The sequence below is a fragment of the Thalassophryne amazonica genome, chromosome 11 (assembly GCF_902500255.1).
Source record: "Thalassophryne amazonica chromosome 11, fThaAma1.1, whole genome shotgun sequence".
Taxonomy (NCBI): Eukaryota; Metazoa; Chordata; class Actinopteri; order Batrachoidiformes; family Batrachoididae; genus Thalassophryne; species Thalassophryne amazonica.
In genome coordinates this window covers 60,597,131-60,622,048 of record NC_047113.1, presented here as the reverse complement: position 1 = coordinate 60,622,048, position 24,918 = coordinate 60,597,131, and the positions used below count along the sequence as shown (strand labels likewise).

The 24,918-nt window shown below is 39.7% G+C and overlaps 1 protein-coding gene across 3 annotated transcripts in view; it reads right to left on the bottom strand.

Moving 5' to 3' along the window:
• The window catches only part of LOC117520619 (ecto-NOX disulfide-thiol exchanger 2-like), a 324,436-nt gene that overhangs the window by 24,899 nt on the left and 274,619 nt on the right, over positions 1–24,918 (bottom strand). For all 3 annotated transcript variants that reach the window (XM_034181930.1, XM_034181931.1, XM_034181932.1), the window contains 3 exons: positions 18,729–18,835; positions 14,126–14,240; positions 6,392–6,579 (listed from right to left, as the gene is read on the bottom strand). In XM_034181930.1, coding sequence (XP_034037821.1) covers positions 6,392–6,579; positions 14,126–14,240; positions 18,729–18,835 — 410 coding nt within the window. The remainder of the gene's footprint in view (positions 1–6,391; positions 6,580–14,125; positions 14,241–18,728; positions 18,836–24,918) is intronic.

Genomic DNA, 24,918 nt, shown 5'->3' with positions numbered 1-24,918 from the left:
TAAATGTGATAAATGCGACTTATACTCCGGTGCGACTTATATATGTTTTTTCTCCTCAAGAGGCATTGTTGGTCCAGTGCGACTTATACTCTTGAAAATACAGTAAAGGGTAAATGGACTGCATTTATATAGTGCTCATCTGCATCAGATGCTCAAAGCTCTTTACACACTAAGGCCTCACCTTCACCCCGATGTCAGGGTGCTGGCATACAAGGCGCTCACTACACACCGGGAGCAACTAGGGGATTAAGGACCTTGCCCAAGGGCCCTTAGTGATTTTCCAGTCATGCTGGGATTTGAACCGAGGATCCTCTGGTCTCAAGCCCAATGCTTTACCATGAGACATCACCTCCTAATAGTGTGCTATCAAAAAAAAAAAAAAAAAAAAAAAAAATCAGCTTGCTACAGAAAGAATGAGGCTGGCTGCTGATTTATGTTTAACAAACATTTTAATGGCCAGCAAGAGATTTATTATATTCATGCAGACAAAACCACAAAAACTTAACATTTTAAGCATCAGTCAGAGCCCGATCTTCCTGTTTTCATGGAATACTGTTCAAAACCTCAAGATGTTGTTGTAGGATGGCAGCGATTGTGCTTTAATGTTCAAAATCCCAGGTTTTCTTCTGTCAACATGTAACACGTTACATTATCTGTCTTGTTTTACCTGAAGGTGGATATTCGCAGGCGCTCTCCTTTAATGTGGTTTAGAATCTATTTTGGACGTTCAGCACCCTTTCATGATGGTTTAATATGCCTGATCTGCAACACATGGTGCAAATAATTTAGGGCTGTGTCAAGTACCTTTCTGCTGTTCAACCAGCACAAAATCTTGGTGTAAACCACACCAATCTGATCGCAAAGGGACTGGATTTACCTAAATCGTCACGGGTGTGTATGGTGGGCAGAACAGATAATCGACCAGAGTGGCGCCTGTCATTGCCTTGCCAAGTGTCCCAAGTGCTTACAGCATTGCTGTTGAGATGGCACACTCAGAAGTGAGTGGCTTTCTGGCAAGAATCCTTCTGCAGGCCCAGAGTGCACGTGTGAAATGAGCAAGCAAACGAGACACGCTGAAACACTGAATTATCACCGAATGCCTGAAATGCTAAGTGTGAAGATTGTTTGCTGACCAGCGTGCATGTGCCTTGCAAGTAAAGCACAGTAGTTTCAGCTGGTCTTTGAGAGGGACCTCACAGAAATTCCTGAATGAACTTATACTTATAACTTGTATTCCTGAAGCTATCAGCTCTACAGCAGCGGTTTAGCTGGATCACTCCTGACTTTGGGTGCAAACATCTCCTACTTCACATATTCTGGATTTCATCAGATTGAAGTATTTCGTCAGACTGAAGCTCTGCTAACAGCCTTGGGTTTGTTATGAAGGTTAACTGTGAGGGCTTTGAACTACAACCCAGAACTCCCGTCTAAAATCCACTTTTGATGCCAGCACATAAACTTTCTTGTAATCAGTGTAAACGTGAAATTATTTTATTGAGCTGTTTTTCAGAAAAAGACCAACAGCTGCCCCACAACAGCTGTAAGTCAATCAATCAATCAATCAATTTTTTTTTTATATAGCGCCAAATCACAACAAACAGTTGCCCCAAGGCGCTTTATATTGTAAGGCAAGGCCATACAATAATGATGTAAAACCCCAACGGTCAAAACGACCCCCCTGTGAGCAAGCACTTGGCTACAGTGGGAAGGAAAAAACTCCCTTTTAACAGGAAGAAACCTCCAGCAGAACCAGGCTCAGGGAGGGGCAGTCTTCTGCTGGGACTGGTTGGGGCTGAGGGAGAGAACCAGGAAAAAGACATGCTGTGGAGGGGAGCAGAGATCGATCACTAATGATTAAATGCAGAGTGGTGCATACAGAGCAAAAAGAGAAAGAAACAGTGCATCATGGGAACCCCCCAGCAGTCTACGTCTATAGCAGCATAACTAAGGGAGGTTCAGGGTCACCTGATCCAGCCCTAACTATAAGCTTTAGCAAAAGGAAAGTTTTAAGCCTAATCTTAAAAGTAGAGAGGGTGTCTGTCTCCCTGATCTGAATTGGGAGCTGGTTCCACAGGAGAGGAGCCTGAAAGCTGAAGGCTCTGCCTCCCATTCTACTCTTACAAACCCTAGGAACTACGAGTAAGCCTGCAGTCTGAGAGCGAAGCGCTCTATTGGGGTGATATGTACTACGAGGTCCCTAAGATAAGATGGGACCTGATTATTCAAAACCTTATAAGTAAGAAGAAGAATTTTAAATTCTATTCTAGAATTAACAGGAAGCCAATAAAGAGAGGCCAATATGGGTGAGATATGCTCTCTCCTTCTAGTCCCCGTCAGCACTCTAGCTGCAGCATTTGAATTAACTGAAGGTTTTTTAGGGAACTTTTAGGACAACCCTGATACTAATGAATTACAATAGTCCAGCCTAGAGGAAATAAATGCATGAATTAGTTTTTCAGCATCACTCTGAGACAAGACCTTTCTGATTTTAGAGATATTGCGTAATGCAAAAAAGCAGTCCTACATATTTGTTTAATATGCGCTTGAATGACATATCCTGATCAAAAATGACTCCAAGATTTCTCACAGTATTACTAGAGGTCAGGGTAATGCCATCCAGAGTAAGGATCTGGTTAGACACCATGTTTCTAAGATTTGTGGGGCCAAGTACAATAACTTCAGTTTTATCTGAGTTTAAAAGCAGGAAATTAGAGGTCATCCATGTCTTTATGTCTGTAGACAATCCTGCAGTTTAGCTAATTGGTGTGTGTCCTCTGGCTTCATGGATAGATAAAGCTGGGTATCATCTGCGTAACCAATGAAAATTTAAGCAATACCGTCTAATAATACTGCCTAAGGGAAGCATATATAAAGTGAATAAAATTGGTCCTAGCACAGAACCTTGTGGAACTCCATAATGAACTTTAGTCTGTGAAGAAGATTCCCCATTTACATGAACAAATTGTAATCTATTAGACAAATATGATTCAAACCACCGCAGCGCAGTGCCTTTAATACCTATGGCATGCTCTAATCTCTGTATAAAATTTATGGTCAACAGTATCAAAAGCAGCACTGAGGTCTAACAGGAACAAGCACAGAGATGAGTCCACTGTCCGAGGCCATAAGAAGATCATTTGTAACCTTCACTAATGCTGTTTCTGTACTATGATGATTCTAAAACCTGACTGATACTCTTCAAATAGACCATTCCTCTGCAGATGATCAGTTAGCTGTTTTACAACTACCCTTTCAAGAATTTTTGAGAGAAAAGGAAGGTTGGAGATTGGCCTATAATTAGCTAAGATAGCTGGGTCAAGTGATGGCTTTTTAAGTAATGGTTTAATTACTGCCACCTTAAAAGCCTGTGTTACATAGCCAACTAACAAAGATAGATTGATTCATATTTAAGATCGAAGCATTAAATAATGGTAGGGCTTCCTTGAGCAGCCCTGGTAGGAATGGGGTCTAATAAACATGTTGATGGTTTGGATGAAGTAACTAATGAAAATAACTCAGACAGAACAACCGGAGAGAAAGAGTCTAACCCAAATACCGGCATCACTGAAAGCAGCCAAAGATAACGATACATCTTTGGGATGGTTATGAGTAATTTTTTCTCTAATAGTTAAAATTTTGTTAGCAAAGAAAGTCATGACACTCATTACTAGTTAAAGATAATGGAATACTCAGCTCAATAGAGCTCTGACTCTTTGTCAGCCTGGCTACAGTGCTGAAAAGAACCTGGGGTTGTTCTTATTTTCTTCAATTAGTGATGAGTAGAAGATGTCCTAGCTTTACGGAGGGCTTTTTTATAGAGCAACAGACTCTTTTTCACAGGCTAAGTGAAGATCTTCTAAATTAGTGAGACGCCATTTCCTCTCCAACTTACGGGTTATCTGCTTTAAGCTACGAGTTTGAGAGTTATACCATGGAGTCAGACACTTCTGATTTAAAGCTCTCTTTTTCAGAGGAGCTACAGCATCCAAAGTTGTCTTCAATGAGGATGTAAAACTATTGACGAGATACTCTATCTCCCTTACAGAGTTTAGGTAGCTACTCTGCACTGTGTTGTTATATGGCATTAGAGAACATAAAGAAGGAATCATATCCTTAAACCTAGTTACAGCGCTTTCTGAAAGACTTCTAGTGTAATGAAACTTATTCCCTACTGCTGGGTAGTCCATCAGAGTCAATCAATCAATCAACTTTTTTCTTGTATAGCGCCAAATCACAACAAACAGTTGCCCCAAGGCGCTCCACATTGCAAGGCAAGGCCATACAATAATTATGAAACACAGTCTACGTCTAAAGCAACATAACCAAGGGATGGTCCAGGGTCACCCGATCCAGCCCTAACTATAAGCCTTAGCGAAAAGGAAAGTTTAAGCCTAATCTTAAAAGTAGAGAGGGTATCTGTCTCCCTGATCTGAATTGGGAGCTGGTTCCACAGGAGAGGAGCCTGAAAGCTGAAGGCTCTGCCTCCCATTCTACTCTTACAAACCCTAGGAACTACAAGTAAGCCCGCAGTCTGAGAGCGAAGCGCTCTAATGGGGTAATATGGTACTATGAGGTCCCTAAGATAAGATGGGACCTGATTATTCAAAACCTTATAAGTAAGAAGAAGAATTTTAAATTCTATTCTAGCATTAACAGGAAGCCAATGAAGGGAGGCCAACACGGGTGAGATATGCTCTCTCCTGCTAGTCCCCGTCAGTACTCTAGCTGCAGCATTCTGAACCAACTGAAGGCTTTTTAGGGAACTTTTAGGACAACCTGATAATAATGAATTACAATAGTCCAGCCTAGAGGAAAACAAATGCATGAATTAGTTTTTCAGCATCACTCTGAGACAAGACCTTTCTGATTTTAGAGATATTGCGTAATGCAAAAAAGGCAAGTCCTACATATTTGTTTAATATGCGCTTTGAATGACATATCCTGATCAAAAATAACTCCAAGATTTCTCACAGTATTACTAGAGACCAGGGAAATGCCATCCAGAGTAACGATCTGGTTAGACACCATGCTTCTAAGATTTGTGGGGCCAAGTACAATAACTTCAGTTTTATCTGAGTTTAAAAGCAGGAAATTAGAGGTCATCCATGTCTTTATGTCTGTAAGACAATCCTGCAGTTTAGCTAATTGGTGCGTATCCTCTGGCTTCATGGATAGATAAAGCTGGGTATCATCTGCGTAACAATGAAAATTTAAGCAATACCGTCTAATAATACTGCCCAAGGGAAGCATGTATAAAGTGAATAAATTGGTCCTAGCACAGAACCTTGTGGAACTCCATAATTAACTTTAGTCTGTGAAGAAGATTCCCCATTTACATGAACAAACTGTAATCTATTAGACAAATATGATTCAAACCACCGCAGCGCAATGCCTTTAATACCTATGACATGCTCTAATCTCTGTAATAAAATTTTATGGTCAACAGAGTAAATGTAAATGTTATTAAAAAATGATCAGACAGAAGGGAGTTTTCAGGGAATACTGTTAAGTCTTCTATTTCCATACCATAAGTCAGAACAAGATCTAAGATATGATTAAAGTGGTGGGTGGACTCATTTACTTTTTGAGCAAAAGCCAATAGAGTCTATAATAGATTAAATGCAGTGTTGAGGCTGTCATTCTCAGCATCTGTGTGGATGTTAAAATCGCCCACTATAATTATCTTATCTGAGCTAAGCACTAAGTCAGACAAAAGGTCTGAAAATTCACAGAGAAACTCACAGTAACGACCAGGTGGACGATAGATAATAACAAATAAAACTGGTTTTTGGGACTTCCAATTTGGATGGACAAGACTAAGAGACAAGCTTTCAAATGAATTAAAGCTCTGTCTGGGTTTTTGATTAATTAATAAGCTGGAATGGAAGATTGCTGCTAATCCACCGCCCCGGCTCGTGCTACGGGCATTCTGACAGTTAGTGTGACTCGGGGGTGTTGACTCATTTAAACTAACATATTCATCCTGCTGTAACCAGGTTTCTGTTAGGCAGAATAAATCAATATGTTGATCAATTATTATATCATTTACCAACAGGGACTTAGAAGAGAGAGACCTAATGTTTAATAGACCACATTTAACTGTTTTAGTCTGTGGTGCAGTTGAAGGTGCTATATTATTTTTTCTTTTTGAATTTTTATGCTTAAATAGACTTTTGCTGGTTATTGGTAGTCTGGGAGCAGGCACTGTCTTCCACTGTTTCTCACAGAGCTTCTTCTCTGACAACAGCTGGATTATGACTAAGGGAAAGATTAAATCATGTTGTTCAAGCAAATTTGGTGCTAAAATAAAACTGGTACAGAACATGCACAAAGAGAAGATTAAACTCGCCACTTTGATTGTGTGTGTACGAGCACGTTATTCAGTCGCTACCTTCTGCATGCCTTGTAGAGCCTGCTGTAAGAATCTGATCTGCTGCGAGTGCGTCCTGTCCTCCTCACTGCTGATTGGATGGTTCTTGCCCTGTTCCTGCTTCAGTAGCTCCACCTCGTTCCTGTAGGCGTCCAGCTGGCAGCGCAGTGAGTTATTCTCTTCCTTTAAGGCTTCTGTTTGAGAAACACCTGCAGAAATGTACAAACAAACACAAAAGACAGATACTGCATATGTACTACTATGTCACTTATTAAATTTTCACCTCGCCGTGGAGTGCCGGAACAGTGGACTGGCTGTCTGCCAAAGTGGCTGACATCCAGGATCTGAGACAGCTTTGTATTATGGTGAATGCAGTGACAAGTGGCATCAGGGCCTGCTCCCAGTCCTGACCTGACGGAGAGCAGGTAGCATAGTTGAGTTGATGAGCGATGAGTTGGGCAACAAATATGCAGACCTGGATTTCACACTACCTCTTTGTGTCTTTCAGCAAGACTCTTCATCTTCATTGTCGCAGTCCACCCAGCTGTAAATGGGTCTTAGCCTTAGCTGGTGAAGTGACCTGTAAAGGACTGGAGTCACATCCAGCAGGAGTCATTACACCCATCCATGCCCCACTATGGAATCCATATATAAACACCAGCAGAAAGGGGTCTTGGGATTTACAATGTACAGTAGTGTTCAGAATAATAGTAGTGCTAGGTGACTAAAAAGATTAATCCAGGTTTTGAGTATATTTCTTATTGTTACATGGGAAACAAGGTACCAGTAGATTCAGTAGATTCTCACAAATCCAACAAGACCAAGCATTCATGATATGCACACTCTTAAGGCTATGAAATTGGGCTATTAGTAAAAAAAAGTAGAAAAGGGGGTGTTCACAATAATAGTAGTGTGGCATTCAGTCAGTGAGTTCGTCAATTTTGTGGAACAAACAGGTGTGAATCAGGTGTCCCCTATTTAAGGGTGAAGCCAGCACCTGTTGAACATGCTTTTCTCTTTGAAAGCCTGAGGAAAATGGGACGTTCAAGACATTGTTCAGAAGAACAGCGTAGTTTCATTAAAAAGTTGATTGGAGAGGGGAAAACATATACACAGGTGCAAAAAATTATAGGCTGTTCATCTGCAATGATCTCCAATGCTTTAAAATGGACAAAAACACCAGAGACGTGTGGAAGAAAATGGAAAACAACCATCAAAATGGATAGAAGAATAACCAGAATGGCAAAGACTCACCCATTGATCAGCTCCAGGATGATCAAAGACAGTCTGGAGTTAGCTGTAAGTGCTGTGACAGTTAGAAGACGCCTGTGTGAAGCTAATTTATTTGCAAGAATCCCCCGCAAAGTCCCTCTGTTAAATTAGATGTGCAGAAGAGGTTACAATTTGCCAAAGAACACATCAACTGGCCTAAAGAGAAATGGAGGAATATTTTGTGGACTGATGAGAGTAAAATTGTTCTTTTTGGGTCCAAGGGCCGCAGATAGTTTGTGAAACGACCCCCAAACTCTGAATTCAAGCCACAGTTCACAGTGAAGACAGTGAAGCATGGTGGTGCAAGCATCATGATATGGGCATGTTTCTCCTACTATGGTGTTGGGCCTATATATCGCATACCAGGTATCATGGATCAGTTTGGATATGTCAAAATACTTGAAGAGGTCATGTTGCCTTATGCTGAAGAGGACATGCCCTTGAAATGGGTGTTTCAACAAGACAATGACCCCAAGCACACTAGTAACCGAGCAAAATCTTGGTTCCAAACCAACAAAATTAATGCCTCACAGATGTGAAGAAATCATGAAAACTGTGGTTATACAACTAAATACTAGTTTAGTGATTCACAAGATTGCTAAAAAAGCAGTTTGAACATAATAGTTTTGAGTTTGTAGTGTCAACAGCAGATGCTACTATTATTGTAAACACCCCCTTTTCTACTTTTTTTTTACCAATAGCCCAATTTCATAGCCTTAAGAGTGTGCATATCATGAATGCTTGGTCTTGTTGGATTAGTGAGACTCTACTGAATCTACTGGTACCTTGTTTCCCATGTAACAATAAGAAATATACTCAAAACCTGGATTAATCTTTTTAGTCACATAGCACTAATATTATTCTGAACACTACTGTATATATATATATATATATATATATATATATAGTGAGGAAAATAAGTATTTGAACACCCTGCGATTTTGCAAGTTCTCCCACTTAGAAATCATGGAGGGGTCTGAAATTTTCATCTTAGGTGCATGTCCACTGTGACAGACATGATCTACAGACATAATATGTCAGACATTACAGACATAATATATACAGTGATGCCGGTAACGCGTTACAGTAACGCATTACTCTAATCTAACCACTTTTTTTGTAACGAGTAATCTAACGCGTTAATCTTTCCAAATGAGTAATCAGATTAAAAAGTTACTTCTCCAAGGCACTGTGCGTTACTATTATTTTTGCATTGTGGGTCGATAGCAGCATTAAAATTGGTCCGTGGGCAGGGGGTCGGGGTTCGACTGCACTGCCCACTTTAAGCGAGCTGTGAGCTTTTCATCAGCTATGACTCGTCCTCACCTCTTAAAGCGCGGTGAAAACAGCACACCTGCACTGAGCTTTACAAAGTCATTTTTATGCTTTATTTTTCTCCTTTATTTAGAATTCTGAGCTGAGCTGCTCCGTATCGTCTTGTTAAAAACAGCTGATCCTCCGCGACGCGTCAACAACTAACACTATTTTCCACTCAAATGCACCTAAACTCTTTCTGAGGAACACATGATGTGAAAACACAATAAAACTTTCTTACCTGTAAATCTGGTCATGTTTTCTGCATAAATAAATGTTATCCATTCTTTGTGCTCAGACGCCAAAGCAGGGGCGAATCCAGATGGAATGGGGGCATGGGGCAGGGATGTGCCCCCCCACAACACCCCTAGATTAAAGGTCCAGTTTTGAAGCCGTTTTTTACTACAACTACTAATACTACTTAAAATAATAATAATTCTGACAAGTAAAATGTTTATCGAGAATTTAAATGTTAGAAAAAGAATTTAATAGTTACATTTATAAACAATGTAGGTTAGAAATTGCAAGTTTTACTGTTACAGTGCTGTCAACAGTTAAATATGAGGTCAAGAAAGATTATTTTACTTTTTATAAAACAAGTATTTATTTTCATTGAAGTCAAGAAAGGGTGACTATAAAGTGAGTTTTGGCAAAACAGGTATCATTGTCATGTTGAGGTGGCAGAGGGTTGTCGGCAGCTGGGGAAAGTAACTAAAAAAAGTAACTAGTAATCTAACTTAGTTACTTTTACAATTGAGTAATCAGTAAAGTAACTAAGTTACTTTTTCAAGGAGTAATCAGTAATCAGTAATTGGATTACTTTATCAAAGTAACTGTGGCAACACTATATATATATATATATATATATATATATATATATATATATATATGTGTGTGTGTGTGTGTGTGTGTGTGTGTGTGTGTGTAGGACTTGCTGGATAAATTCTTTGCAGGCCTCTGTCGGTTCTAGAGAATCCAGAGTTGTGCATGTCACTGCTGAGATAAGTGAATCTCTCAACAGGTTTGATGCTTTCGTTATACTGTAGAGGGTGGTTATGAGACTTCACTGGACACCACAACAGAGGGGCACCAAAGAAGAGATATAAGGAATCCTTGAAAAAGTCCCTTGGTGACTGTCATGTTGACCACCGCCTTTGGTCAAACCCTTACTGCAAACCACAAAGTCTGGCATCACACTATCCACCAGGCTGTCTTAGCCTTTGAAGACTCTCTCAGTGCCAGTTTAAAGTTCAAGAGGCAAAGGAGAAAGAACTGCAAATCCTCAGCACCAAACCCAGATCAGATCTTCTCCTGCAGCCACTGTGGCCGGACCTGCCTGCTCTGCATTGGCCCCATCAGTCTGTGGTTGACGTGGACCATCCACTCAATAGATCTTGATTTGTGAAGCAACGCCATCATCATCATCATCATGAGACTTCAGACACAGACATCATTGTATGTATACATTTTTAAACGTGTGGGGAGTAATGCATTCCATGACACAAGTATTACGCAATCAGATTACAAAATCTAATAACTGTAATCAGTGCAAATAATCTAATCAGTACACTGTTAAGGATTACTTGCTGACATTTTGATAATTAATATATAGTGACTTTAAAATTATGAAACCTTTTTCAATGATCCAACATTATTAACTTATCAACTAAACATGAGCTCCTCCACCCACATGCCGCTACCTTTTAAAGACTCTAATTATGATGCTCGCAAGTATAAGAAGAAAATCTCCACAAGATGGAAGACTCAAGAAGGAGCAGCAACACTTGGGAAAAAATATATTTTGATTCTTATCAATACTGCCATCAGTGCACAACAGGAACACAAACACTGAGTGCAGTTTGTTTTTAGGGGAAAAAAAAGACATTATCAGAAAAAAATTGATATTTTTGAGACATTTTGCTTTAATTTATCATTTAATTCATAAATTGTGATGACAAGAGGAAAGAAATGTGTTTGTGTCCTTTTTTAGTATGAAGTGAATAATTTTCAGTAATTGATATTTTGATTTTGTGACTTTTTGTAATCCAATGGATTACATAACTCCTTACAAAAATGGCAATGTAATATGTATTCAGTAACTCATTACATTTCAAAGCAATTTGACCCAACTCTGTTTTTAAGATCTGTAGCACATCTTTAAGTGTTGCCATGTTTCCACATTCACAAAGGTTTGAAAATGTCAATATAATCTTATTAAGAAATGTGACCATTGTCATTTGTAGTCACATTCTGTATCAATTTCAGTTTATTTTCATTTATATAGCACCAAATCACAACAACGGTGCCTCAAGGCGCTTCACACAAGTAAGGTCTAACCTTACCAATCCCCAGAGCAACAGTGGTAAGGTAGAAACCTCAAGCAGACCAGACTCAAAGGGGTGACCCTCTGCTTGTGCCATGCCCCAGACACAAATTACAAAACAATTCACAAAACAAACATACAGAAAATGCTGCCGGTTAACAGGACAGTTTCTGGAACAGATACCACACCCATCTCTGGATGGAGCCGCGCCTCAAACAGAGAGAAAAGAAAAAAAAGCAGAATCAGCATCAAAAAGACAACAAAAACAGTATAATTTGTCAGCATTAAGCAACAAGAAAAACAGAAGAAATACTAAGGTGATCGTCGGCCATGAGCCCTAAGCTTCACTAAAAGACCCAGAATTTAGATAAAGACTGCGGCACACTCTGTTAACTAATAAAATGAATTAAAAGAGTAAAAAGCATAGAAACATACAATGCCAGTATGCTAGCCATACAAAAGGGAAAATCCGTGCATCTTAAGTCTGGACTTGAAAGTCTCTACAGAATCTGACTCTTTTATTGACGCAGGAAGATCATTCCAATACCAATAATCCAATTCTAATCAATAATGAAAATTTTGTCCCATTCTTGAGAGAAACCTGTGTTAACACCAGAGTGTTGTCTCTAACATGTCTCTGCTGAACACTTCAACTCACTGACTCAATTCCCTACTTAAGGCACATTTTCAGCAGGACTGGCTGGAGTGTAAACAAGCAGTTTTGCTTAAAAGTTTGTGAACAACCAGGGCGACACAGTCAGTGTGTCAACACACACACCAGGAAACACCACACTGACCCCTGTCACCTCAGCCAATTCTGTACGATCATAAGAAACAACAGCTCCCTGACAGTGATGCTAATTAACAGCATCTAAATAGCTGCGGAACACAAGAGGTGGGGCCGAGTCGGTGACTATGATTACACACATTTTCACACTGATTAGAGGAGCTGTCATAACACCACACAGCAGAAATCAAAACCATTAAAGAAGTGAAGAGAGGCACAAAACAGGAAAACAGAGGTGGCTCCAAATGCACGTTACCATGGTGATGACTGTTACGGGATGCTGTGATGGGGGCTGAGAGATTTGAATGAATGAATGAATGAATGAATGAAAACTATTTATTTCGAACATTTGATACAACAACAATTACAAGATAGATCAGTAAAGACAACAACAAAAAAGTTCCTACTGTGTACCCAACATGTCCGAAAAGGGGTAGGGTGAAGCATCAGCTTATTTATCTCTACCCCTTCTTCCCCACAACCAGTAATACCCTTTGCCACATATACACATAGATTCCTACACACCTAAACCGATATATATATATATATATATATATATATATATATATATATATATATATATATATATATATATATATATATATATATATATATATATATATATATATATATATATATATATATATATATATATATATATATATATATCCATCAACATACATACACATATATATACATATATACACACATATACACACATATACATATATACATACACATATATATACACATATACACACATATATACACAAACATAAATATACACCTACACATACCTACTTACATACAAAATACTATATATTTACAAGCCGAAGCAAAAAACAAAAACACCCTAACCCTCATTACCCTTCCTCCTCCCTATACCTAGAAAAAACCATATTTTTGTACCGCTGTTTGAACTGGTTCATGCTTTAGCAGCACAGCTAGCTTTTCTTTTTTCAGCAAACATGAACAGGCTCGTCTGAGCAAAAACAGATTATGGCTCTTCAGTGGAGCCCCGATCTGCAGTGAGCGAGCAGCTGACTGGTGTGCACAGATTCACATACAAACATACACACACGGAGCTGCCATTCAGACCCGGGCAGTTCCACAGTGTGGTGAATGCGACAAACTGCAGCGCCAGTACCCACCTGTTTGGAAATAATGGGCCACATCCCCAACACGGCCCGAATCAGGTGATCCCCGTCCAGATGGACACACCCTACTCTGTTCACAATCACTTTGCTCCCTCCCTCTAACTTCATCGTCTCTCACCCATCTCCTGGTACCTAATCTGCCATTGTGACCATCAAGGCATCATCTGGGCTGCAGGAGTGACTCTACAATAACAGAAGTACAATCAGAGCTCATTTTTAATGGTAAGAAAAAGTATGACCAGATTTTGCTGTTAATTGTAATTCCATTACTGTAGAATTGCCCTGAAGAAGTTCTACTGAGATGCGTCACCCACACTGAGTCTCACCTCTGTCTGTAGACTAGGGATTGGGATTGTTACGTTTTGATCAATACTGACGTAATTATCAATGTTGCACATTGATTTGTGATCAGTTTTGGGTATGAGGAAGAAGTACACAAGTTTCCACAGTCATTGCAGCTGTTTCTCTGGTTGCTAGAAGCAGCATTTAATGTCACGATGCATGACATCATGACAAGCGCATTGTTGTAGCACAGAAATGTCAGAATAACATGCCAGCATTCAAAGGGGAATTAATCATGTCTGAGGCATACAACTGATGGAATGAAACATTCAGAATGTATTCTCAACTGGAACTGGTTCTCCGTTTCCATCCATATTGAAGACCATCTCCACCCACCCAGATAACAGAAACTACTCTTCTCCTTCCAATTATCCACCCAACACAAATGACCTATCTCTGGGACACGGGCATGTTCCTGAATGTTGAATTGTTTGGGGAAGATTAACTTTTAACTCATATCTTCTTCTTCACTTATTTAACACTCTCTGTGCAGATCCTGATCAGTCTGTTGTTGTGATTTTGACACGTTGATCTGTGAATATGTTCGTCCACACTCGTACCTGAGTCCTCTGAGTCTTTGCTGTCAGGTGGGTCCTCCATGTCATCGTCAGACATTTCCATCTCCTCCTCTCCCCTGATACCCATCAGCTGCTCGTTGTGCATGTTTCTTGTCTCCTGTAAAACATCAAGAAAATAGCGGTGTGTTAATTCTGCAGAGACTCATGGGTAATGCATATTCTAGGTGTTGCATTATTGAAAAACAGCAATCAGTGTGCAAGCGCACGTGTTGAAAAATGTTCAGCAGCTTTTTCTTTGTTGTCCAATCAGATTATTGTCCGCTGGACCTTTTTGACTGAAGTGTCAACAACAAAATGATGGAAAAGCTACAATCTGAACTTGTTTCCCACCCTGTGCCTTTTGTTCATTCCTGATTATAAGCAGATGTTTTTGCTACAGTAGTGCAGCATGTCTGTGCGCTGCTGGAAGAATTAAAGAAAAAAAAAAAATCAAAAGCACACCATCAATAAAGCTGTAGAGACAATTAAACTGTTGCTCTTTTCCCACTGAGGAATGATCACTGGACTCCTCTAATTTTCAAAAATGTGCAAATAAAGTTTATTTTAAACTGAAAATAAGTGAGTACACTTTCAGTTTACTTGTTTTGTACTTTCAAATATATACTTAACAGATTACACTTGAAGTGATGTATACTTTGTTTACACTAACAAGTATGCCCCCCCCCCCCCAAAAAAAATCAGTATACCTTGTGTATACTGAGAAGTATACAGAAAATCAAATTATACTTGGAGTAAAGTGACAAATAGAAAAGTTTAAGTATATTTGGTATATAATTTTATTACAGAGATTAGAGCATGCCATAGGTATTAAAGGCACTGCGCTGCGGTGGTTTGAATCATATTTATCTAATAGATTACAATTTGTTCATGTAAATGGGGAGTCTTCTTCACAGACTAAGGTTAATTATGGAGTTCCACAAGGTTCTGTGCTAGGACCAATTTTATTCACTTTATACATGCTTCCCTTAGGCAGTATTATTAGAAAGCATTGCTTAAATTTTCATTGTTACGCAGATGATACCCAGCTTTATCTATCCATGAAGCCAGAGGACACACACCAATTAGTTAAACTGCAGGAATGTCTTACAGACATAAAGACATGGATGACCTCTAATTTCCTGCTTTTAAATTCAGATAGAACTGAAGTTATTGTACTTGGCCCCACAAATCTTAGAAACATGGTGTCTAACCAGATCCTTACTCTGGATGGCATTACCCTGACCTCTAGTAATACTGTGAGAAATCTTGGAGTCATTTTTGATCAGGATATGTCCTTCAATGCGCATATAAAGCAAATATGTAGGACTGCTTTTTTACATTTGCGCAATATCTCTAAAATTAGAAAGGTCTTGTCTCAGAGTGATGCTGAAAAACTAATTCATGCATTTATTTCCTCTAGGCCGGACTATTGTAATTCATTATTATCAGGTTGTCCTAAAAGTTCCTTGAAAAGCCTTCAGTTAATTCAAAATGCTGCAGCTAGAGTACTGACGGGGACTAGGAGGAGAGAGCATATTTCACCCATATTGGCCTCTCTTCATTGGCTTCCTGTTAATTCTAGAATAGAATTTAAAATTCTTCTTCTTACTTATAAGGTTTTGAATAATCAGGTCCCATCTTATCTTAGGGACCTCTTAGTACCATATCACCCCAATAGAGCACTTCGCTCTCAGACTGCAGGCTTAATTGTAGTTCCTACGGTTTTTAAGAGTAGAATGGGAGGCAGAGCCGTCAGCTTTCAGGCTCCTCTCCTGTGGAACCAGCTCCCAATTCGGATCAGGGAGACAGACACCCTCTCTACTTTTAAGATTAGGCTTAAAACTTTCCTTTTTGCTAAAGCTTATAGTTAGGGCTGGATCAGGTGACCCTGAACCATCCCTAAGTTATGCTGCTATAGACTTAGACTGCTGGGGGGTTCCCATGATGCACTGAGTGTTTCTTTCTCTTTTTGCTCTGTATGCACCACTCTGCATTTAATCATTAGTGATTGATCTCTGCTCTCTTCCACAGCATGTCTTTTTCCTGATTCTCTCCCCTCAGCCCCAACCAGTCCCAGCAGAAGACTGCCCCTCCCTGAGCCTGGTTCTGCTGGAGGTTTCTTCCTCTTAAAAGGGAGTTTTTCCTTCCCACTGTCGCCAAGTGCTTGCTCACAGGGGGTCGTTTTGACCGTCTGGGTTTTTCTGTAATTATTGTATGGCTTTTGCCTTACAATATAAAGCGCCTTGAGGCAACTGTTGTTGTGATTTGGCGCTATATAAATAAAATTGATTTGATTTGATAATGACGAGACCACAGACCCTAGTTCAAATTCCAATCAGACTAGAAAAAAAAAAGACTAAAGTCTCTTGGTTATGTGTACTTTCATAAACAAAAAAGTGCCTAAAAGTATATAACTACTATTTATTCACTTGCAGTGTCAAATAAAACTACACATTTTAGTTTTCCTATACTTAAAGCACACTTTTAAAGACTAAAAGTGGGCTACGTTGTCACAGTAATGACACACATGATCTGACAAGCATGTATTTTTTCCCATGAGAAACAAAATCAGTTCTGTTTACAAATTCACAGCTGACATTTTTTTTTGTTCCAATTCAAATGATGAGGACCAATACCACTGCACTAAAAGGGAACTAGTATATACACTGGTTGTACTTCCACATGGAAACTTCCATCATGTGGGAGCTGTTTGATACAATATTTGAAAATCATGCCTCTTGTTTCACGGCTATCTCATGTTTCACTTTAGGTGTCACAGCTCATGGCTCTGAACACACAGATGTATTTTTAACCATATGTATATTATTCATTATTCAATGTTCAATAAAATTAATATGAAATGAAGAAAAGATGATTAGTATGAATATATGCATATGTTACTTTTTGTAACTCAACAAACATAAAATGAAATGACTGGAAACACAGCTGTGAGAAGAGATACGTCAAAGAATGAGTCTGCTGTTGTGATACTTCTGGTCTCCCGTGGACCCCGTATCAGCCGTGGGTCCATCACAGACCAGGAACCTGACTGATGCACATCTGAGTGTGTGACCCGGGAAAAATTAACAGAAGAAGAGCCAAGACTGACACAATTACTGTAACAACCTCTGCTGATGCACACTGGAGACTCGCTCTGTTGGGCAAGATTTGAATAAATTAGCTCATATGAGAGCAGAGCTGAAACATTTGGTCATTTAATAGCTTTGTCTCAGTCAGTCATCTGAAATTATGATGTGCCATGAAGGTCAAACAGCGTGCAGGTTTTCATTACAACCTCAAAGTGCACCAGCTGATATTACCAATTGAAGTCACTGTGAGCAGCGCAGAGGAAGTCGTATAATCTGTATAGGTTGACACGTATGGTCGGAAAACCACAGAAAATGTAATTTCAGTCATCATAGAATGCCTTTCACACTACTGTCTGAAAACTCACTGTTTCTTGCTGAAATAAGTGCCCAATTTTCCTTGCACAACTTTTTTCCTGGATGCCATGATCATCGACACAACTGGACTGACACTATGTTTGTTTGATCCAGTTTGAATTTTCCTGTGTACACCTGTGTGGTGCATTGTGGGATCAAATCAAAAGCTGTGTTCACCGCGGGGACATTTTCGGCACTATTCGGGATTATTCGAGATTATTTTTTTTCCCGATGACGAACAATGCATAAAAAATCTGACCGATGCAGTTGCATCGGTCCAACTGGTCAGGATCCGGGCCTGTGTTTCACAACGTACACTGATGAGGATTATTCGAGCACTTGCGAAGTGTGAACAGTAACAATAAGCAACTACAAGCAGCAATTACATAAAGGTTTACTTTGATTCAATACAAGCTTCAACTTGCTCTATGACACCTACCTGTAAAACGAAGTGCTTCAGACTAAACTGTACGTACTGACAGCTGCTTCTGTTTGACTCAGTCATTTGTGCGTGACGGGTATGTGCTAATTACACCTTACACCAGGTGTTTTTACCCACTCTGAACTTACCAATCAGCTGAGATTATAAACAGTCCATTAGATCGAGGAACAAACTCCAAAACCTCCTTAACATGCATCACATGATCGCACTGATTAATGTTCCGGTAATCAGACCGGAAAATGGTGAGCAGATAGATTCTCAATATGTCTGCAGATCTGAAAATGATTACGCTTCTGTGACTTAAAATTCAACCAATCTGTCTTCTGGTGAACAACTTCAAATGCAATAAGGGACTTTGAATTTGTTGACACAGGGAGAAGAAAACTGGAAAGATTTACCTGTGTTCTGGAATCCCTTAAAGAAGGAGAACTCACCCGCCAGCATGTGTCCCGTCAGGGAGAAGGACAGTGATGAAGGAAGAGATTTGGCAGATCTGCCACTGGCTGGACTGAGCAGGCACGTGTCCTGCAGTCTGACTTGATTCAAAGTACTTACTGTCACACGCAGTCTGCTTCTGCTACAGTGGAACACCAACGCAAACATTCTGATCATCTACAGCGACGGCTCAGTAACGGGGGAGATGGCTGTCATCAATAGTTTTAAGTCTCAAGTCTTTAAATGAAACGTGTGGGAGAAAAAACAAAAATCTTAAAGCACCAACCTCTGCTTGTTTGCGCCACATGTCCAGGTTCTTGCGCTGAGCTTTGGAGAAATGGTCCCATGCCTTTTGTTTGGAAGCAGCTTGGAATACAGACACAATCTGTTCAACTGTGACAGGACACAGGAAGGGACGAGAGACCACCCAGAGAAAGAGACAGAAAAAGAAAGAGAGAGAGAGAGAGACAGGGCAGGTGGGAAGGAGCAGAAGAGTGAAAAAGTGGAGTCAAGTAGGGACGTAAAGAACCATGTGCGTGTGAGAGAAACAATCTTACCCTCTGATGTCAAATTATCGTCTGTTGGACGGCTCATCGGACGATTCATGCAAAACTTTATATATTGAGCATGATGTCAAACACAATAATACAAATATGTCAAATGGTAATTGGTGGCAATTTTGGATTACAAATCCTTCAGTATATAGTGAGAACATTTGAGAGAATTTGTGTGTGTGTGTGTGTGTGCTAATTGGAAAGTAGTTATCCTGTTTCCAACATCTTGCAGTTAACAATGCGTATGATTTATATTTATGTCAAGTTCACACAAACATTAGTCTGGACATAGTTAAGCCCCAATAAAATAGAAAATAAAAGTAAGCTTGTTGGTTAAAAAAAAAGAAAAAAAAAGAAAAAAGTGTGTGCAACTCAAACCTCTGTGACATCACTTCCTGTCCTGCTCTTGTGACTGAAATACAAACCAGGATAAGCCGCAGGGACAGAATCAGTTCTACAGGAAGCTGCTTTAGGAAACTGATTTTGTTGATCCAGAAGGACAAACTTTGCAAATATGAAAAATTATAGTTAACTGCAACATTTTTTAAACCATTTAGATTCACAATGAACTACACTGAGTTATAGTAAATTGTCAGCTGTAAGCATGTATTAAAACGATGACACTGGAACACCGCTACCACAATGCAACACATACTGATATCCTCCACCTGCTAGATCTGCACCACTGTTAGAGTAATGTGGAGTTGTGTCAGGAAGGGCATCCAGCATAAAACTTGCCTATATACGAGGTCTGTTAGAAAAGTATCAGACCTTTTTATTTTTTGCATTAACCTTATGGATTTGAATCACGTGTGATTGCATCAGCCAAGCTTGAACCTTGTTATTTACACAGAGTGAAATTCCTCTGCATACTAGGACGCTGTGCTCAAAGGACACAGGTTACATCTCTACCGTACATTATTCAGGGGCGTGTTGTGGACAAACAGTAAATTCAACCAATGAGAGTGGAATCTGCCATTGCCTAAAGGCACAGTGTGCTGAGTTCTAGTGATTCAGAGGGCACACTGAGAAGTGACAGGTTTTGTGGCAAAGGAACAATTTTGCATATACGAGGTCTGTTAGAAAAGTAACAGACCTTTTTATTTTTTGCATTAACCTTATGGATTTGAATCACGTGTGATTGCATCAGCCAAGCTTGAACCTTCGTGCGCATGCGTGAGTTTTTTCACGCCTGTCGGTTGCGTCATTCGCCTGTGAGCAGGCTTTGTGTGAGCAGTGGTCCACCCCTCTTGTCGGATTTTTATTGCGAATAAAATGTCTGAACGATTTGGAGCTTTGCTGCATCAAATTTTTCCAGAAACTGTGAGAGACCTCCAGGTGGACACCATTCGGAAAATTCAGATGGCTTTCAGGGACGATTTTATGGGGATTACACAGATTAAGGAGTGCTCCAGCCGGTTTAAAGACTGCCCACAGTGTCTGAGAGCACAGCACACTCCGAGCGCCGATCGACAGGCTGAAACCCCGCTGAAACAACCAGATCATTTCCAAAGTGAAGGCTTTGTTGATCCGGGACGTCGTCTGAAATCCACAGAAATGGCAGAAGACGCGCAAATTTCTCTGCACGTCTGTCTCAATGTGCTGAAAAAGTGCTGATGACCATGTCTTCTGCAATTTCTGTGGAAGTCAGATGATGTCCCGGATCAACAAAGCCTTCACTTTGGAAATGAACGGCACATTCCACTGTTACAGGAGTTTTTGTCATGGAAAGAGGAGCGGAGAAATTCGCGCATCGGGATGGAGCCGCATGGCGCAAAGCAACGCCGTGATGAAGCCTCACAGGACATGTTCTGGCATGTCCAGCTCATTCACAATTTCTCGGATAGTCACACGATTGAAAAGCCACCGAAAGCCGCCTGAAAAACATCTGAAAGCCGTCCTGTGAGACCAACACGGAGGTGCTTTTGTCCGCGCCATGAGCGGCTCCGTGGCGCATCCCTCCACTTCTCTTTCCATGACAAAAACTCCTGTAACAGTGGAATGTGCCGAAAAAGTGGTGATGTCCACGTCTTCTGCCATTTCTGTGAAGTCAGACGACGTCTCGGATCAACAAAGCCTTCACTTTGGAAATGATCTGGTTGTTTCAGCCTGTCGATCGGCGCTCAGAGTGCGCCGCGCTCTCAGACACTGTGGGCGGTCTTTAAACTGGCTGGAGCACTCCTTAATCTGCGTAATCCCCATAAAATCGTCCCTGAAAGCCATCTGAATTTTCCGAATGGTGTCCACCTGGAGGTCTCTCACAGTTTCTGGAAAAATTTGATGCAGCAAAGCTGCAAATCGTTCAGACATTTTATTCGCAATAAAAATCCGACGAGAGGGGTGGACCACTGCTCACACAAAGTCTGCTCACAGGTGAATGACGCAACCGACATGCGTGAAAAAAACTCACGCATGCGCACGAAGGTTCAAGCTTGGCTGATGCAATCACACATTTCAAATCCATATGGTTTTTGCAAAAAATAAAAAGGTTGGATACTTTTCTAACAGACCTCGTGTGTGTGTGTGTGTATATATATATATATATATATATATATATATATATATATATATATATAAAATAAATCAGGTCTGATCAGGTCTGCACATTATGGGGCTCTTCCACCGAGTGCCAGTCCTTCCCATTTAATCCCGAATAGTAAATCAGGGCACATTTTGAAGCATCTTGAACAAACCTAGCATACATAGTAGTTATGGCCATCATCAGCGCCAGTTTTGAAATCGGAATTCAATTTTTCAACTGTTCAAAAATTTCATCCTGATTCTCAAAATTGTTGATAGTATGTGGTAATTTCGGGGTATGTGTAGTCTTCATGGCCTCAATCATGTTTGAACTTCTTTAAATGGAGTATTTGTCGTGACTATGCCCTGAAACTTGTTTGCATGCTCCATCGGGGTAAAAATGTGAAGTCAAAGCAGCATTTGTTGCGGTTTTTGATCATGTCGCCAGGTCTGAACTTTATAAGCCAGTCTGATAGGAGGCATGCCAGAGTAAGCCATTTCATCCTGTTTGCACACTTGTTTGGATTGTGGCCGATTGTAGTAGAACGGTGCCCTGTGGAATACCCCAGTTAACTTAGGATGCTGAGGAAGTTACAAAATTTGTAATATCCAGCTGTCTACCAAAATTTAATGGGCTCTTTCTTGGACCATGCACCACCCCTCTACAGAGTACCCTGAAAATCAGTCCATGTGTTTTTGAATAATCCAGATGGCAAACAAACCAACTAACAAACAAATAAGAAATGGTGAAATCAACCTTCTTGGTGGAGGGAATTATCAGTGACTGAATAAAGTTTTGTTCAGATAAAGTAAATAAAGATAAAAAAAATGAGGGAATTACAGAAATACTATATATTCCTTGCGATATTCTTTGTGTTCAAGAGTCCGACCTAAAATCCTTGGGTTTGCATTAATCTTAAAAGTGGCATGCATGGTAACAACTGCTGCAGGTGTAAAATCACACTCAACATGCAACATGGATGCAACATAATGATGGTGAGTCATCTGGGAGGTCATGGAGGACTGTATGGGTGGCGTGCAGCCTGGAGGTCCTAACAGACACAATACCACCATCTAAGAAACTGTATGCAAGTGTGTGCTTGAAGAGTGGTGAAAGAGAACAGTACATGGATCAATAAGACCTTCCCAACAGCCTGTAATTTGATGAAGCAGATCGATGGTGAAAGCAGAGCAAAGAGGAAAGGTTTTACACACACACACACACACACACACACACACACACACACACACACACACACACACACACACACACACACACACACACACACACACACACACACACACACACACACACACACACACACTTTCAGCCCTTTGACTCCACACAACTAGTGAATGGTTGTTTCAATTGATTATTATTGTTTATGACTCTTATGTACATGGTGACAATCCTTTCAATAAATCATGTCCCATAATCAACAAAAGAACAAACACTCAGAGCAACAAGCTTTACGTTTAACAATGACTCATGCAAATTAATTCTTTGTGATTCAGGGACACCATCATATATGGTTTTGTGTTGCCTTGACAATTGATCAGTTCTTTTTTATTATTTGCGAACACACAACCCATCCACCAAGTTTACCATCTTTTCCAGAGTACAAGTCACACCAAAGTGTAAGATGAACATTACTTCTGTATTATTAACGCTTTAATTTGAGATTTTTGTGCACTGTTGTAGTGTACTTTTATTATTGACATTCATTCTTTTATGATTAGGTGATTTTGTTTAGTGCTTTGATTCCTGGGAAAGTCCTCTATAATACGCAGGACCAAAAACAAATTCTCGCTTGTGCTACCACTGCACAAGGATGTAATATAAATGGAACACAACACAAAATCTCTGGCTTTAAATAGTGACAAACACAATACATACACAATAATAAAATAAACAGTTACAGCAGAAAGTGTTTTATACATTCAAATCAGGAGTGGACAGTGGTGGGTCCAGCTAAGTTAAAAGTTAGCTTCGATGGCCTCTACTCTGTCAACTGAAAAGTTAACTTTGATCATGCTAAACCACAAAAACATGTAGCTAAAGCGACCGCTAGCCACTAAATTTTTTAAAAGAGTTTAGCTTTGACTTGGTTTTTCATTTTTTGTTTGTTTTTGGCTCTAAAACCCTGAAAAATAATATGCTGTCATGGAAACATGGAGGGTCCCAAAAAGGTTTAGCATGCTAACATCAGCTGATGACCAATATGCAGTGGTGGGCACAGATAACCAAAAAATTAACTTCAATAACAGATAATCAGATAACTGAAAAGTTATCTTTGATAAAGATAAACCACCTTAAAAATGTATCGGAAGTTACAGATAATCGATAAATTCCAGTATTGGCTCTGGTACATTTGCAATTACTAAGAAGCTGAAATTGACTTAAAGTAATCACTTTTGAAAGCATCAAAAGCCCCAAAGAATGAACCAGTATTTCCATGTTTGACCATGCTGCTCTCTGCAGGAAACTGCACAGAAGAATCCCGAGAGCACCGACAAAATGAGCTCTCTACTAATCATAATGCTCCGGTCAGGCGGAGGTCTTGAAAAATAAAGTCATACTAACTTATGGTTTTGTGAAAATACTGATAACTAGTAACTCCATTAATGTCAATTCTGTCATTTGTACAAAGTTAAAATATAACATATATCTTTTAATGTTGAATAATGCACTAATACTGAGGTTTTGTAACAAACACAGACTGCAAAGCATTCTGGGTAAAAGTGCCTCTGCTAAACACTGATTGGTTCAGTCATTCATTATGTAAACCAACACGTTAATGTGACGTGTGTCGTGTGTTGGTTTAAAGCTAAATGTGCTTTTGTAAAATATTCCATTTTTATTTGTAAAAACAGGCATTTTTACGGAGCCCTGGAAGTGTCATCGCAAAATGTTTTGCATGTGGAGAGAATGTTTGATGATGTACGCACGTTTTATGATGTTGTAAAACATGCACTCAGTATTAGTAAGTAAATAAGTAAATTTATTTATACAGAGCCTTTCACAGACATAAGTCACAAAGCACTTCACAGGTTAAAATGCAATAATAAAAACATAGATAAAACAAAGGACAAGGTTAACAATTGGTCAGTTCTGAAAAGCTTTATCTTGACACATAAATGTTGGCTTTAAACTGTGCTTGTTTTGGCCATTTTTCAGATGATTTTTAATTCGTGCAAGAATTTTTTGGACCGAGTTTCAGGTTAATCGTGCGTCCTGCATCGTGTAGTGGAGTAACAAGCTTTAACATCTCACGACCACCTCCTGCTGCTGAAGAGCTACAAAGCATCCAGCCGCAGAGCTGTCTTGTAATTTTTTTGTTGTTGTTGTTTTGTTTTTAAACTTAATTTGTAAAAAAAAAAAAAAGCCATTTGCAAAGCCAA